The sequence below is a fragment of the Peromyscus leucopus genome, chromosome 2, assembly GCF_004664715.2.
Source record: "Peromyscus leucopus breed LL Stock chromosome 2, UCI_PerLeu_2.1, whole genome shotgun sequence".
Classification (NCBI taxonomy): Eukaryota; Metazoa; Chordata; class Mammalia; order Rodentia; family Cricetidae; genus Peromyscus; species Peromyscus leucopus.
Window position 1 is genome coordinate 53146756 of NC_051064.1, and position 17418 is coordinate 53164173.

General features: G+C 47.8%; 2 protein-coding genes across 4 annotated transcripts in view; one reads left to right on the forward strand and one right to left on the reverse strand.

The window, feature by feature from the left end:
* The window catches only part of Ubap1 (ubiquitin associated protein 1), a 54564-nt gene extending 40125 nt beyond the window's left edge, over positions 1 to 14439 (forward strand). For 2 of the 3 annotated variants that reach the window (XM_028884028.1, XM_037202518.1), the window contains 4 exons: positions 3800 to 4723; positions 11878 to 12060; positions 12790 to 12891; positions 13380 to 14439. In XM_028884028.1, the coding sequence (XP_028739861.1) occupies positions 3800 to 4723; positions 11878 to 12060; positions 12790 to 12891; positions 13380 to 13520 (1350 nt within the window). In that variant the 3' untranslated portion in view covers positions 13521 to 14439. The remainder of the gene's footprint in view (positions 1 to 3799; positions 4724 to 11877; positions 12061 to 12789; positions 12892 to 13379) is intronic. The other variant, XM_028884030.1, reaches the window with a different exon arrangement.
* A 5-nt stretch (positions 14440 to 14444) lies between these two features.
* The window catches only part of Kif24 (kinesin family member 24), a 43668-nt gene continuing 40694 nt past the window's right edge, over positions 14445 to 17418 (reverse strand). Inside the window, 2 exon segments of the mRNA XM_028884027.2 lie at positions 14445 to 16527; positions 17246 to 17339. Coding sequence (XP_028739860.1) covers positions 16387 to 16527; positions 17246 to 17339 — 235 coding nt within the window. The 3' untranslated portion in view covers positions 14445 to 16386.

Sequence of the window (17418 nt, forward strand, 5' to 3'; positions counted from 1 at the left end):
AGTTCTGCAGGATTGAGAAATATTTCCTATAGGAAATGCACTACCTTCTGCCTTCCACTAGGCCTACCTCTTAGCACGCCTTCCCTCAACACTAGGATCAGTAACCGTAGGGAGCCGACTATGTCTAAACCATAGCATCCCCCATTATCTGGGGTGTGTTCTGCAACCGCGGGAGGATGCCAAAACCCCGGTAGTGCCAACTCCACACACGAGCACGGCAGCGCCGCAACAGTCGAGCCAGCTGCCGGTGTCTCACAGTGTGGACACTCCTCGCTGCCAGGACTGAGGGAGAGAATGTCGGGTTTTATCACCCTGCTCAGAATGCCATTAAAGACTGGTTTGTTTTTTCTTTTAGATTTAGTTTTGATTTTGTGTATATGAGTGATTTATTTGCATGTTTGCACCACATACGTGCCTGTTACCCACAGAGGTCAGAAGAGGGTGTCAGATCTCTTGGAACTAGAGTTAAGGATAGCTGCCAGGCAGTAGGGGCGCACGCCTTTAATCCTAGTGCTCAGAAGGCAGAGGCAGGTGGATCTCTGAGTTCAAGGCCAGCCTGGTCTGCAGACGGAGTTCCAGGACAGCGAGGGCTACACAGAGAAACCCTGTCTCAAAACAACAAAACAAAATGAAAGGATAGTTTTGATCCACCTGTGGGCGCTGGGAACAGAGCTTGGGTCCTCTGCAAGAGCAACAAACGCTCTTAACTGCTGAACTGTCTTCCAGCCCCAAAGTTAAGATGTGTTTTTTTTTTGTTTGTTTGTTTGTTTTTCCTGGAATTTTTGTTTACTATTCTTGCATTGTAGTTGATTATAAACAACCGAAACTATAGTGAAGGAAACTGCGGCAACTCTAGTGAGTTGATAGTGCTTGCCTCTACTTTTTAAAAATTTTTATGTGCATTGGTGTTTTGTGTGCATATATGTCTGTGTGAGAATATTGGATCCCTTGGAACTGGAGTTACAGTTATGAGCTGCCACATGGGTGCTGGGAATTGAACCCGGGTCCTTTGGAAGAGCAGCCATTGCTCTTAACCACTGAACCATCTCTCCAGCCCCTTGCTTGCCTCTTCTACTCTGTATTGTAGTTTTGTACAGGGCTCTTCCCCCCCTCCTTTTTTTTCCCCTTTGAGACAGGGTCTCTACCCCAGATTGTTGTCATATTCCCTGTGTAGCAGAGGTTGACATTGAACTTGGCTGATGTTCCTGCCTCCACCATCCTAGTGTTGGGATTACAGGCATGTACCGTGAGTGGTTTATGTAGTGTTGGGGATCAAATCTAGTGTCTTGTTTGTGCAAAGGCAAGTCTCCTACTACCTGAGCTCCAACAGCAGCAGCATTTTATTTCAAACCACATGCTTGCTTAAAAAATGTTTTTCTCTATTTCCCATGTATTCTACATTACTTTGATAATCACAAAAACAAACTCAAACAAAAGGACCAGCTATGTAGCTGGTAGAATGTGTGCCTAGTATCTGTGAAGCCTTGTGTTTGACCATATGAGCTGGGTGTAATGGTACACACCTGTGATCTCAACTGGGGAGATGAAGGCAGGAGGGTCGTTGGCTGTATTGTGAGGTTGAGGCCAGCCTGGGCTACATACTTGCAATTCTGCCTCAATCACCAGAACAATGACAAACGAAACAAACCAGAATCTTAGATTGTTCTAGAAAAGAGAAGATATTTCTAATTATTCTTAGAGTGAAAATTTAAGAGACTTGGGCTTATGGGCAGGGGAAGTCTGTTTATTGGAGGCTGGTTTTCCTCCATGAGTATGTACACATCTTTAACCTTAACCTTAGGGTGAGGCTAAGATTGAGCACCACGTAAGTTTTAGTATAGCCTAGACTGCTCAGTGGGATCTGTGGGAGTCCATGACTGTCACAGGGTCTACAAGCATTGAGGAGACAAGCCTCTAGGAACGCCTGTGAGGGATTATCTAGGTTAGGTAACTGAGGCAGGAAGACTGGCCCTGGATGTGTGGGTGCTTCCGTCCCCTGTGCTGGGGCCTGGACTAAATGAAAAGGTACAGCTAGCCGAGTAGAGTACTGGCATTTGTGTGTCTGCCATCTCACCACAGGTGCAGTGAGACCAGCTGTGTGACGCTCCTGCCACTGTGCCTGCCCTCACTGTGAGCCCAAACAAACTTTCTTCCATAGGTTTCTCTTGTCGGGATTTGGCACAGCAGTGGGAAAAGCGGCTGTCATACAATCGAAAGAGAGGAACGACGTTGAGTTCCTCCAGTCAGAAGCTCTGCAGAGCCCTTGCCTCTCGCCGCTTTCTGCTCAGGGTAGACAGAAAACACAGTGCCCTCCCCACTCCAAGCCCACCTCTCCAGAGCACAGCCGCGGGAGTGTTTGGGCTGAAGGCTCTGCCGTGACCATCATTCTCTGTTAGGTTTTTCTGTTCTAGAGTGATATCTCAGCATTTAAGTGTGGCGATGAGAATTTTATAAGTTGGGCTACATTTTAACGTTTTACTAAGGAACCATGAAATTTGTGTATTTTAATAGGATTTCAAAGAGCTCAACTGTCCTTGAACTCCTGATCCTCCTGCTTCCACTTCCCAAATCCTGGGATATTCTTTAAAATCTTAGAGATAGCCACCTTCCCAGGGCCTTCATAGCCTCTGCCACTGAGAGGTTACTCCAGACTCATATCTAGGTTTCTCTCTCCTGTCTCCTCCTCTCAATGTCTAGTAGTCCAGCCTGACCTCAAATTGTGATCCTCCTGCCCCCGTCTTCCCCATGGGCCATCATGTGTGGCTTCTGCTTCCTCCTCCTTTTCTGTTTTGGAAGGAGACTTATTGAGTATAACTCAGAAAGAGGAACAGACAGCAGATCAAAGGGCCCAGTGACCCCACATTCATCTGGAAAGTACGGGCTGCTTCATGGTTTGGTATGTCCTTCTGTGCAGGACCATCCTAATCTCCTTCCAATTTTATCGTGTGTACTGCTGAACTGAGCACCAGGTCTCCATGCATTTTGACTGCGGTCTATTCATTACAGTCTGTGGATTAAGAACATAGAATCTACTCGAAAAACCAAAAAAAAAAAAAAAAGTAGAATCTGGCCAGACTACCTGGCTTCAGATCCAGGCTCCAGGATTTCCTGGCTTTATGATTGTGTAGCATAAACTCCTGTAAAGTAGGGATAATAATAATTACTAAGGGGTTTTTAGCTAATTTAGAGAGTCAGCCCATGAAAGGTGCACATGGGCTGATGGGAGAGCTCTTCCCATGTACAAGGCCCTGGGTTCGGGCCCCTAGTTCTGCTAAAACAAACAAACAAAGCAAAACAGTAAATTCATTCAATGTTAGGTGCTGCCATTATTGAGCATGGGAATCTATGTAGAACATTGTGATATACATATATATATTAGAGACCCAGAGGTGCTCTGTGGGGTCGCTGCCCATAGAAGGAAGTGTTAGTTTGCACGTTAAGTACATGTGCTTACAGGTGTGCACCAGTAGACGACTGATAGAGGTGACATATGATTTTAGAAGAACAACTGGGCCGTCCTTGAGTGGGTGGCTAACCCCTTCCTCCAGCCATGTACATTTAAGAAGGGGATAAGCCAAAGGGAAGAGGACAAAGGATGGGACAAACTCAATTGGTCTGGTGTGTAGGCCTAGTGTATAGAATAATCTGGGAGCATGGTTTGCACAGTGCAGTTGTTGGTGTCCTCAGGAGGCTCAGCCATGTGCTGACGAGCTGCCTGCTTCCCTGAACACAGGACTAAGTTGGGGAGGGGAGAGCAGCCGCTGGGCTCACAGCTCCTCTCTCTGCTGTATCTCTGCAGTATGACTTCTCCTTGGAAAAGAAAACCATTGAGTGGGCTGAAGATATTAAGCTAATCCAAGAAGCTCAGCGAGATGCGGAGCGGAAGGCTGAGGATGTGGAAGCTAAAGTGAATTCTAAGAGTGGCCCAGAGGGTGACAGCAAAATGAGCTTCTCCAAGACTCACAGTGCAGCCACAATGCCGCCTCCGATTAACCCCATCCTCGCCAGCTTACAGCACAACAGCATCCTCACTCCAACTCGGGTCAGCAGTAGTGCCACAAAGCAGAAAGTTCTCAGCCCACCCCACACAAAGGCAGATTTCAATCCTGCTGACTTTGAGTGTGAAGAGGACCCATTTGATAATCTGGAGTTAAAAACCATCGACGAGAAGGAAGAGCTGAGAAACATTCTGGTAGGAACCACTGGACCCATAATGGCTCAGTTGCTGGACAGTAACTCACCCAGAGGAAGCTCAGGGTCTGTGTTACAGGATGAGGAGGTCTTGGCGTCCTTGGAGCAGGCAACCTTAGATTTCAAGCCTCTTCATAAACCCAATGGCTTTATAACCTTACCACAGTTGGGCAACTGTGAAAAGATGTCGCTGTCTTCCAAAGTGTCCCTTCCCCCTCTCCCTACAGTAAGCAATATCAAGTCTCTGTCCTTCCCCAAACTTGACTCTGAGGACAGCAGTCAGAAGACAGTCAAGCTTGCGAGCACTTTCCATAGCACCTCCTGCCTCCGAAGTGGCACACCCCGGAATTTCCTAAAGCCTGCCACCCAAAGCAGTGCCCGTGAGCTCAATGGGGACCACACTCTTGGGCTTTCAGCTTTGAACTTAAACAGTGGCACCGAGGTGCCAACCCTGACATCTTCCCAGATGCCTTCCCTCTCTGTCTTGTCTGTGTGTACAGAAGAATCATCACCTCCAAATACATGCCCTACAGTAAGTTTTCAGTCCTAATTTACGGTCCCATTTAGCAAAGGTCTCCCACAAGGCTTAGTGTTTGATGGGGCCCTGTAGAGTGGCTTTGTTATCTGATGGGTAGAATTCTGGTTGTTTTCCTGAGGGCTGGTCTTTTGAACAATTCTTACTTGTGAACTCAGCTTGGATATTTATTTATTTTTGGTGGTTCTTTGGTGCCAGGGATCAAACCCAGGGCATTGCCATGGTAGACAAGCACTCTGCCACTGTCCTACACCCCCACCTAAACATCGTTAATGGTCACCTCCCTACATCTTTAAGACCTTTTTCTTTGCAAATATAGGAGATAACACAGCCCTTGGGAATGGATTTCTCTGTCTAATCCTGGTTCTTTTTTATGCTGATATGTCTTAATAGGTTTTTGTTTTTGTTGTGTTGGTGGTTTTAGTTGAGACAGGGTCTTAGTGTGTAGTCTGGATCTCCTACCTCCACCTTGTGGTGTGGGATCACAGGTGTGCGCCCCTGTGCCTGGCTGTCTGTCTGTTGTCTCTCTAGACCCAATTTTTTTTGCAGATGTTCCTTTCTCCTAGCTTCCCCAGTCTCATTGTTCCCTGTTTTTGTTTTTTTAATCATAACATGACTCTTTAGGATTTACATTTCTTCAGACCAAATGGTCACTAGTAACTGGTAGAAATCTGTCCTTTAAGATCTGTGGATTATAATTGTGTGCAGGCTTGAAAGGAAGGGTCAAAGGTTGTATTAGGATGGATTGATAAAAAGAGGACACCTTTTCTCAGCCTGAAGAAAATCTAGATTGTTTGGTTTTGTTTTTCGAGACAGGGTTTCTCTGTGTACCCTTGGCTGTCCTGGAACTCACTTTGTGGACCAGGCTGGCCTCGAAATGTACAGAGACCTGTAAGTTCACCCATCTCTGCCTCCTGAGTGCTGGGATTGAAGGCGTGCACCGCCACCTTTAGCAGAAAATCTGATTTTGCTACACAAAAGCAGGGCAGTTTCTTTGTCAGGTAGTATAAGCTCAGCTGTTGATGTGTGTTTCTGCCCCAGAACAACATTTCCGTATCCTGGGCTGTATAAATGTTAGAAGTCCCAAAGTTGCTCGCTATACTAGCTCATAGATGTTTTTAAATGACAGCGTGGAAGAGACTGTTTAGAGCCAGGAAGGAGCCTGGTTGCATTGGTATGAGACCACAGTAAGCACTGTTAGCCAGTAGAAAGATGAAAGCTGGCTAGCCTTCCTAGTGCACCTTCCCAGCAGCAGCAGCACTTGTGTGAATGATGGTGTGAGCAAGCGCCTCCACTGTCAGAGCTCCCGGCTTATAAACGTGTAGGGCCTTGGCCCAGGGAAACTTGACAGACTGCTGAGCATCCTTGTTTCTCCTTGGAGTGGGCTGGATCCTGATTCCTCCCAGGCATTTGCCGGTCTCTGGTCAGCACTGTATTCCTTTTCATGACGTACTAGATGCATTAGGTAAATGAAAAGCACCCTGGAACGAAGGGAGTTGCTCAGCCAGTCCCTGCCTCATTTAGATGAACCCCTCAGAGACCAAACCCAGAAGACTAACAGCTTGGCCTTTTCTCAACTAGAACACTGGTCAGGTTTGCCCAGCCTTGATTGTGGTGTCATCTCAGGGTCAGGAGAGGTCTGTCTTGGTGAACTCACTGCTTTCAGTTCATAGGTATGAACAGCTGGGGTTCTGCTGTTTCTTTAAGGAGGTTATGATCATTTCCTTGGGAACGAAGCCTGGTTCCCATCTAGGCCTTTGTAGTATGAGGTTTGGGAGCTCTCAATGAGAGAAGAATTTCTCTCCAGGATCATAGTGCGCCCCCTCAAATGGGAACTTTAGGAGAACTGACCTGGAGTCAGGCTCTTGCTGTCTTAGATGCCCCCCCCCCCCCCCCCGGTTTTTTGAGACAGGGTTTATCTGTGTAGCTCTGGCTGTCCTGGAACTCGCTCTGTAGACTAGGCTGACCTCAAAGTCACAGAGATCCACCTGCCTCTGCCTCCCGAGTGCTGGATCAGAGGTGTGTACCACCACCAGGCTAGGTGGCTGTTCCTTCTCATTGTTCAGGTTTTGATTCCATGGTTTACTGTTCATATAAACAAAATAACATTAGAAGTTAAGGAACTCTTAACTTATTCTTAGGCTAGTATAGAACTGCCTCTGAATCCTTCAGGAGCCTTGTTCTGCTTTTGAGTAAGGCTCATTTTGAGTGGGCCTTTGATCTGGTTTACATACTCACACTCAAGCGCCTTCCACCTGAAGTTTCCTCAGGAGATCACTTTCCACTTCACCAGCCAGCAAATAAAAAAAGAAGAGCACCAGTTGTCTTTACAGTTTTTTTTTTTTTTTTTTGCTGCCCTCTGGTTTTTTGATCAGCCCTGGCTGCCTGGAACTTGAGGGCACTTCTCCTTATACCTCCTGAGTGCTGAGGTTATATATGTTTGTCTTGTAAATTGCTGCTGCTGCTGCTGGTGGTGCACACCTTTAATCCTGGCACTTGGGAGGCAGAGGCAGATGGATCTCTGTAAGGTCTAGGCCAGCCTGGTCTACAGAGTTTCAAGCCAGCCAGTACTATATGCACATCCCTGCCTCAAAAAAAAAAAAAAAAAAAAAAAAAAAAAAAAAAAAGGAAGAAGACATGAAACCACAAACAAAAGGAGTGAATGGAGGAGATAACAACAACTCATGAACTCAGGTGTGCCTCTTCCTTCTGATTAGTGGGACTGCACGCACACTCCACCATGCCTAGCAAAAGGCACTTCCCATGCAAGCCTGACAGGCTAAGCCAGAGTCCCAGAAGCCAAGGAAAGGTGGAGAGAGAGACCAGGCTCCAGAGCTGTTCTCTGACCTCCACACAGAGGACTTTGCCTCCCAAGAGCTAGGATTAAAAGTGTGCACCACTACTACTGGAACGCCCGTGCGTGCGTGCGTGCGTGCGTGCGTGCGTGCGTTGGTTCGTGCGCGCACTCTCATGTTTACATGGAGGACAGAAGTTGGTGTCGGCTATCTTCAGTCACTTTCTCCTGTCCAGGAAGGTTGCTGATGAGGACAGGCCTGTGGCCAGCCTCCCCAGCCCAGGGTTACAGGTGTGCTAGGCATCTGAGAGCTCATCCTGGTCGGAAGGCCCTTCCCAACTGTGCCACCTCCACCTCAGCCCCCTGAATGCTGCGATTGCAGATGCGCGCCACCAAGATGGCTTTCTCCTCTGACTTCGTTTCCTTGTTTCTCCTAACCTGTAGTGGAAGTTTTTGTAGTGTTTTGCTTTTGTTTTGGCAAGGTTTCATAGGTCCTAGGTTGGCCTCAAACTGGCTTTGTGGCTGAGTTTGGCCTTGAACTTCTGAACCTTGTTCTGTGCCTCAGTGCTGGGATCACAGATCTGCTAGGGTCCAGCCCAGGGCTCTCAGCATGCGAAGTGCTCTGCAGTTTAGTTACAGTCACAACCTTGTATAATTTCTTGTATTTTAAAACATTTTTATAATTGTTTTGTTTTTTTGAGACAGGGTTTCTCTGTGTATCTCTGGCTGTCCTGGATCTCACTCTGTAGACCAGGCTGGACTCAACTCACAGACATCCGCCTGCCTCTGCCTCCCGAGTGCTGGGATTAAAGGTGTGCGCCACCACTGCCTGGTTGTTTTTGTAAATTTTTATCACATTTATTTTGTGAGTGTGTGGCTGTAGAGGTCAGAAGACAGCTTGTGGGAGCTGGTTCTATCCTTCTACAATATGATTTCTGGGGGTCAAATTCAGGTAGTCAGGCTTGGTGGCAAGTGCCATCTCCAGACCTTTTCTTTCCTCCCCCCATCCCCCTCTCTCTGTGTCTCAAGATTGCTTTATTTTTTTTTAATGATCGTTTGCCTGCATGTATATATGTGCACCCTGTGTGTGCCTGAGGAAGTCAGAGTATGCTGGATTCCTGGGAACCGGAGATAAAGACAGTGTAGCAGCCATGTGGGCCCTGGGACACAAACCCAAATCCTCTTCAAGAGCACAGGTGCTGAGCTGTGCCAGCCTCTGATCCACAGGTTCTGCCATTGCAGAATTACTGTTCTGAGGCTGCGTCGTGCATCTCCACCTGCACCTGCAGAGGCTTTCGAGCCCTCCCTCCTTCAGTCTCTGGAGAGTTTGAAATTTACTGTTGCTTGTCTTACCAGTTAGTGGGTTGGGCGGCCCTTCTCGGTCTCCACAAGCTGAGGGGTAGCCCAGTTTTTAGTCACTGAATATGAAAAATTAAAATCACGATCTGGAGAGATGGCTTAGAGGTTAGGTGCATTGACTGCTCTCCCAGAGGTCCCGAGTTCAATTCCCAGCAACCACATGGTGGCTCACAACCATCTGTGATGAGATCTGGCGCCCTCTTCTGGCCTGCAGTCATTCATGCAGTATACATAATAAATAAATCTTAAAAAAAAAAATTAAAATCACATTTTATGCTTGTCAGTAAGTACATTTTATCTCTTTATTGAAAGAATTCCTAATGAGAAAAGACTGTCTAAATGCAGTAACGGTGTTGTATCTGAGTTAGTATTGCACCACACATACACAGAATTGTACCCATAGTAATCATAATCATGCAGTAGAATCTTGATGAATGATTTGAAACACTCTGTTAGTAATTTTGACAAGGGATTCTTTTTTACTTTTTGGAGATAGTCTTGCTGTGTAGTCCAGGCTGTCCCTGACTTCAGGATCCTCCTCCTTCCTAAGCCTCCAGTAATAAGGGATCCTTTTAAACATTATCCATATAGGGTATCCTTAGTATGGTGCCTGTTTGATTAATAAAACATTATGTGAAGGAGACATTCATGTATCTCTGTTCAGGAAGTATTCTCAGTCCTAATACTTAAAAAAGAAAGGATGCTTCCCTCCATCCTAGCTTTTAAGAGCCTATGCATTGAGCTGGAGAGCTGGCTCAGTGGTTAAGAGTTATTGCTGCCCTTACAGAGGACCCAGGTTTGGTTCCCAGGACCTGCGTGATGGCTAATAACCATGTCTCATGACATGTTCTGGACTTTGCAGTCACCAGGCGTGCTCATGGTATACATACATAGATGCAGGCAAGCATATATATACACACACACACACACACACACACACACACATATAAAAATCGAAAAACCTTTTGGTTTGGGCATGGCATGGTGGTATATGCCTTTAATTGGAACACACCGGAAGCAGAGGCAGACAGATCTCGTGAGTTCAAGGCCAAATTGGTTTACACAGGGAATTCTAGGCCTACATAATGAGATCCCATCTTTAAAACAAAAACTGGGGCTGGAGAGATGGCTCGGTGGTGAAGAGCACTGACTGCTCTTCCAGAGGACCTGAGTTCAATTCCCAGCAACACAAGGTGGCTCACAGCCATCTATAATGGGATCTGATGCTCTCTTTTGGCATAAAGTTGATAGAGCACTTATATATATAAAATAAATAAATCTTCAGTAAAACAAAAACAACCAAAACTACCTAATAGTTATATGACTTTATTATAATACCCTGTTGCCTATTTACATTGTTTCCAATGTTTATTACAAATGATGTTGAAATGATGATTATATAAATACAAGCTTACATTTTTTTTATAGATTTATGTGTATGAGTGTTTTGCTTACATATGTTTGTATGTTATATGCATGCCTGGTATCTGCGGAGTTCAGAAGGATCTGGAGTTATGGACAGTTGTGAGCCACCATGTGGGTGCTGGGAACCGAACTCAGATCCGCAAGAGCAGCAAGTGCTCTTAACACTGAGCCGCTCTCCAGCCCCTAGGTTAGCATTAGGATTCCCAAAGACGAGGTTCCCTGAAGTATACTAGATCAAAGAATTTTATCAGGCTGTCCATGCAGCCACATTTACCTGACGGGGACAGATAACATTTCCAACAGCACAATGTATTAGAGGACTGCACATATTCCAAAAGGACTTTCTAGAAATGTTTTTGTTATTATTTTTGTTTTGTTTTGAGACAGGGTTTCTCTGTGTAGCTTTGGCTGTACCTGAACGCACTCTGTAGACCGGGCTGGTGTCGAACCCAGACATCTGCCTGGCTATTGTAAAGGGAGAGGCACGTATGTTGGAATAGTCCTGGTTCCTAGCTGGGCTCATGTGAGAGCTGCCTTCACTTCTTCAGAAGCTGGTGCTCTGGAGCCCACACAGAGCCCGCTCCTGAGAAGGCTCGTATCATCTGGAGTCTGCAAAGGGGTTGGGTTGGTTTATGCGGAGCTCCTATTCTTCCATGGCTCCTGGAACTTGCTGAAGCCCCTGGAAATGGGCTGCTTAGAGTATGCTTGAGGTGACATTTCAATGGAAGCTGCTGGTCTACAGGCCTGTGGTCTTCCTGGCTTTCCTCGGGAGAGTTTGAGAACATCTGGTTATAGCAGAATTGGACAGAGGACTACTCATTACCTTTTCTGCCTGATAGAAAAAGAAAATAAGGAAAACTATGGTGTCTTTTCTCTGGTTCCTGGGAGCTGAGCCACCGTGAACCACCTTTGATCTTGTTCCCGTGGTGAACGGGTCCTTTGGTCGAGAGTGAGCCGAGCTGCCCTTGTGCCCCAGGCTTCACTATGAGATGTGACCAGTCAGATGCGAACTAGGGCGGCCCAGTGGCAGGCAGCAAGCTGCTTGTAGCCAGTGAAAGTACACTGTGGCCACAAGTCCAGCCTAGTGTGCCAGATACTCCTGTCTTGGCTCCAGGGGACAGCAGCATTAGCAGGGAATGAAGCAGAGCATGTTGTGTGGGGCAAGGGAAGTCCCCTCAAAATCCTGTGCATGGGAAGCCCAGACAGTGAGAAGCAGGAGGAGACTTGGACAGTCAGTTCCAGAGAGGGGAGGTTTGAAGTGAATGACCCTTAAGGACTTTGAGATACAGGACTGATGGAATGCTAGAGAGGAAGCTGCAAAGCCTGCGCCAACATTAATCCTGCAGGTAGGCTCAAACTCTGAACTGCTTTTTAAGTCACGGGGATCAGGGCATGGAGCGTGTGCTGTCTGCTTTCTCACATGCAGGGGCTGTGGGTGAGGGCTCCAGTGGCTGAGGCACTTCCCAGCTTTCCTCTTGTCTGGTACTTGGTACTCTTCTTTCACCCCACGACGCCTGGTCAGTAACCTGGGCCTCAGCTCATCTTGTTTTTGATCTTGTTTTTCTATTGCCAGGTCACCCCTCTAAACTTCTCAGTGTCCCAAGTGCCCAACATGCCCAGCTGCCCCCAGGCCTATTTGGAACTGCAGGCACTGTCTCCGAGTGAGCGGCAGTGTGTGGAGACAGTAGTCAACATGGGCTATTCATATGACTGTGTCCTGAGAGCCATGAAGAAGAAAGGAGAGAATATCGAGCAGGTGAGGTGTTGGTCTGCAAGGTATGGGTGGGTGGCAGAGCATGGTGGCCTCCAGTCAGGCTTGGGATCTGCCTGTCCTGGAGTGCTGTACCTCCAGCCTTCTCCCTTCTGGGTTTGTTGGGGCCTGGACTATTATCAGGGAATCCCCAAGTTCAGCAGTAGCACTTCTTTAGGGACTGCTTGGAGAAAGCCTGGGGTGGGTACTGGAGCTGCTGCCGTCACCCACCCCAGCATATGGTTAGATGTCTCAATCTAGACTTTTTTCTTTCCTTTTGAGAGAAAGTTGTGTAGCCCAGGCTGCTTGGAACTGAGCTAGCTGAGGCTGGCCCTGGACTCATGGTCCTTTGTTTTCACCTTGAGTGCTAGCATACAGGTGTAGGCTACCACTCCTGGCTTCCCTCCAGAAACTGGTCATGACCGTACAGGAAGTTCTGAATAGTGTATTATAGGCTTCAACCTTGGGGCCTTTTCTGACATGCACTGTGTATTTTTATTGGACTGTCATCTTGTCCTGAGTGTTGAGTTGATGTTCTGGGAGTTGAGTCAGCTGTGACAGCACCTCCTTTGGGAAGTAGTTGGTCACTTCTAGAAGGGTGTGCCAGTCTGTTTACCAAGGAATGACTGTCCGGCATCTGATGACTGGGGAGGGACAGGGAGCTGACTTCACACAGACGGTCTAAAACTCCTAGCACAGAGGAGTGGCGGCAGCTCAAACTGTTTCTTTTCTCAGATTCTCGACTATCTCTTTGCACACGGACAGCTTTGTGAGAAGGGCTTTGACCCTCTTTTAGTGGAAGAGGCTCTGGAAATGCACCAGTGTTCAGAAGAAAAGGTAAGAACTTTAGCATTCACGGGAGTTGTCTGTCTGGTGTTCTCCCTGGGCCCTCCATCCTTTCCTTTCCAGTGACTGCAGGCAGAAACAGTCAAACACAGAATCCCCTGCGCCCAGACAAGACGAGTTCCACCTTAGTATAGATGAAGCATGGAGTCGAATCCCAGTGATAGGAAAATTGAGTTGGGCTATAAGCCAGGCTTTGAGTGGCTTGGGCCATTGTTAGAATTTTTGCCTTCCTTTCTACATAGAGAGCAACCTTTAGGGGTTCAATACTTTGCCTTGGTGGGAATATTCATGTGGGCAGTAGGACTCTTACTGAGGTCAGCAGTGAGTTCACAGCCCACCTCTGCTTGTTTGGGAACTAAAGAAAGACCCATGAGATTCTAGTTGAAGGGTACAGATCCTCCACCTGCAGTGTACCTCTACATTGAGCTGGTCTGTGTGTCTGGACCCTTTTTTATAATGTGTTCTCCTTTATCCCATAGATGATGGAGTTTCTTCAGTTGATGAGCAAATTTAAGGAAATGGGCTTTGAACTGAAGGACATTAAGGAAGTTTTGCTATTACACAACAATGACCAGGACAATGCTTTGGAAGACCTCATGGCCAGGGCTGGAGCCAGCTGAGACCAGGCCCTGCCACAGCCCTGCCTCAGCACCACCATCCCCCAGGAGAACCGGCACAGCTCACTTGTGGGGAAGAAGGGACATGCTTCCAGATTTTCTTTGGGGGTTAGGTCAGGTGTGGAGATGACGTTTGCTAGTCTCTGTGAGCCCAGGCCTGAGCTGGGGGGTGGTGGGGGGGAGTAGGAAGACTTGGGCGTACACATGCCCTGCTGGCTCCTTCAATATTAAACATATCTGTATTTTGAGAAGTGTCCTTCCCACATTGGCCTTTCAGAAAGAATACTTGGATCTTTCTGGGGTCTCATTTCTTCAGTCAAAATCTGGCCTGGCTCCCAAGAGGCGTGGGAAGAAGAGGAGGGGCAGACTGCTGCTGTGTGGGGCTAGATGCTTTCCTCTCTGCCACACCATAGGCAGACTGAACTCTAACCCAAGCTGAATACAGAAAGGGTTCTTCCAGGGCCACCTCCCCAGCAGTCCTTGGTGTTACACTGGTTCTGGAATGTCTCTGCGGTACAAAGATGCACTTTCCTCATGGGCAGAGTCTTCTGCTAGGCGGTTCCCATGTGTCCCTGTCCAGACTGTTTCTTTTGGCTTAGACCATAACCCTCCACTGCCCAGGGCATTGGAGCCCCTGTGCTAGGAAGCTGTTGTCAGGTTGAGTGATGACTGGCCCTTCTCAGCACACTGAGCTGGAGAGCAAACAGGCCACGACTGGTCACTCAGCACTAACCCCCAGTTCCTGACCAGCCTCCACCAGCCCTGCTTTAGGACGACACGAGTAACATCTAGGCATAGAAACCACTCTGGTTTGTTTGTATTATGTTCGACACCATTAAAGATATAACACACTCTTGAATCTAAAATAATTTGCTAACTATTTTGATTCTTCAGAGAACTACTAATAAAAACCTAAAAGGTACGTTGTGCTGCTTAAACTTCTTTATTTCAAAAAACGGCTTGACTCAGGATGGCAGCAGGTGGCAGAATTCATTTCAGTACACTCTTCCCACTGGAGGCCTGTGGGACCTGAAGCTGGCCCTACTGCCTTCTCTGGATTTCTGGTTTACAGATACAGACCCAAACAATATCTCTTTAAAACTGATCTAGTGCAGTCTCTGGACCAAGGGCATATGCCTTCTTGCCAAAGTGGAGGAGGGGCAGACAAGCTTCAAGGTCTTTTAAAAATGACAAGTCCCTTTGCCTGTGAATGCTACCATTCCTACAGCAAGGCTCAAGTGCTTCCCCAGCTCTCAGTGGCACCGGTGTAGCTGCCAGAATTAATCCCTAAAGTTTCTAGTTCTGGAGTAGAATCCCACATCCTTTTGGGGCTATTGGCTGGGAATGGTCTCTGGTTTTTAGTGGCCATGTGAGGAGGCTCTGTACAGCCATAAGCTAGGAACAGGCTGCCCTCTGGTGGCTAGTTCAAGCACTGCCTGGCCTGTTCTAGAGCCTTTTAAATAGAGCCAGGTCTCACTACAGCCCAGGTTGGTTTCAAGTCCTCATTCTGCCTCAGCCTCCCAAACACTGGGATGACAAGTGAGCAACGCCATACCAGGCTTATCTCGGCCTTCTAGACATAACTCCTAAAACCTCAGAAAGTCCTCAGATTCCGGTGGTAGTGGCTTCTGGGCCCAGGCTGTGACACATGAACCTCAGGTTAACTCGGGGAGACCTCCCACACCAGCGGACTCTGGGAGTCTGTTCTCTGCGAAGGTGACACAGGACATGGGGAGGTGGCTCGGGCAATGGAGTGCGGTGGTGCCGAGTGCTGGGGCAGAAAGCCTGGAGCAGCTGGGTGTAGGGCGGACACCTTCATCCCGGCACATGGGGAGCAGAGGCAGGCAGGAGGATCTCTGTGAACTGCTTACACAGAGAGCTCCAGGACAGGAGGACCCATGGAACTTATTGGCTAATTCGTCTAGCTAAATCAGCAGTGGAACAGCAGAGGATTGTGGGTACCTGATAACATCTGGCCTACACACGGTAATATAGCAAGAATTCATTTTAAGAGTACGGTGTTTGTTCCTGTAGCAGTAGGTAGTGTTGACTACACACAAAGGGTGTGGCTGGCCCAGGTGTCCTGGAAGATTCAAGCCCAGGCAATGGAGTTGCCTGAGATCCTCCAGCCTGTCTAATTCAGAGCTACTGGGAGTGAGGAGTCATAGACAGGAGCTAGGTTCTTCCACAAAAACTAGGAGGGCTTACAGGTACTGTCTTAGGCCTGCTGTTTTAGTGAGAAGCAAGTGAGAAGAATGTGTTGCCGTCAGCCCTCTATCTCAGAGCTGGGTTTCAGGGAGGGGAACTGGAAGCATAAAGCCCAATTCCCAACCCTGGTGCTCTTAAGGCATCAAGAGTTGTTCAGTTTATATTTTCCAAAACTAAAGCTCCATGCTCTGGTGGGGAGGAAGGAGCTCACCCGACTGCCTGGCTGGTACCAATGCTGTAGTCTGAAGACAGGCACGCAAGTCAGTAATAAGGCTGTTGACTCAGCATGTGGCCCCTAACCTCTGACCTCTGATCTCCAGATTACCACTGAACACCCCGATTTCATCCTCAAACTTAGGAACATCTGCAGTTATTAGACTAGATAGGTTCCTACAGACACAGGTCAACAAAACAAATATTCTGAGCCCCAAATAGAAGGGGACATGAAGGTCTTCAGCCTGGCCCTTTCTTACAGGAGTCCCTATGGTTGGAAGTGAGGTAATTTGAGGTCTGTCCCTGAGCGGTGTGGCCATCCAAGACCATGTATGGCTAGAGTGAGGCAGGCAGGCAGGACGGGGAGTGATGGTTTGCAGGACGGCCCCGGCAGAGCCTCTTCCAGCTCCAGAGAGCACAGCAGTGTCCACCCGGGGGAGCCCTTCCTCTAGGACACCACAGTTCTCTTGGGGGCTGCAGCCGGCCTGTGGCAGGTGAGGTACAGCTGTAGCTGGCTTCTTAGGGTCTGGATGCACTTGGACTTCAAAGCCATGATTTCATCCAGCTGGGTCACGAAATCTTCAAAATCCTAAGAAACAAGACAAGTGGAGGTTTTTCTCTTGATGACCCTTATCTTTTCTAGTCTTTTTTTTTTTAATGTAAAGTTTTTTTTAATGTGTATGAATGTTTTGTCTACATACTATGGTGACATACTTGGTGATACCCATGGAATTTAGGATGTCAGATCTCCTGGGACTGGAGTTCTGGATGGTTGTGAGTTACCCTGTGGGTGCTAGGAACCAAACCTGGGTCCTCTACAAGGGCAATGAGCACTGTTAACTGCTGGGCTTTCTCTCCAGTCCCCTAGTCCATCTTCTTGAAAGAACATTTCAATACCCAAGTCCCTGTTCCCAGGGGAAAACCTTAGAAGTTTCCATGGCTTGGGATGGGGCCTCATTCTTGACACTTTATAAGTGGGGGCTATTCTGCAAAGGGGTGCTTACACACAAAGCTTCCGGTCTGCAGGCTGTAAGCAGCAAGATGATCACTGCTACAGTCATCGCAGGGAGGAGCCCCCAACAAACCTTTAGGAAGGCAGAATGACTAAGGACAGAGGCTGGAAAGCACTTAGTTTGGTGGTGAGCAGTGGAGCACCGTTCTCCACCTTACCCAGACCCTCTAGGGCCACAAGGCCTCAGCAGTTAGTACACAACAGCAGAACTGTGTGTCATGAATACCACAGCAAACACGACCATCAAACCAACCACAAGCTAGCTGTCAGTAGCTCATGTGGCTACTCTACTTACATCAGACTCCATCTGGGCCATTAAGGTCTCCTCCTTGAAGTCCAGCTCAGCCATTTCATCCAGCTGTTCCTGGTGTGCACGGATGACCACCTGCCTAGGAACATGTAGAAGGAACTGACCCTTCTGGTTTCCCATACTCAGGGGCAGCCTTTGGAAATTGAGCCTCATTTTTA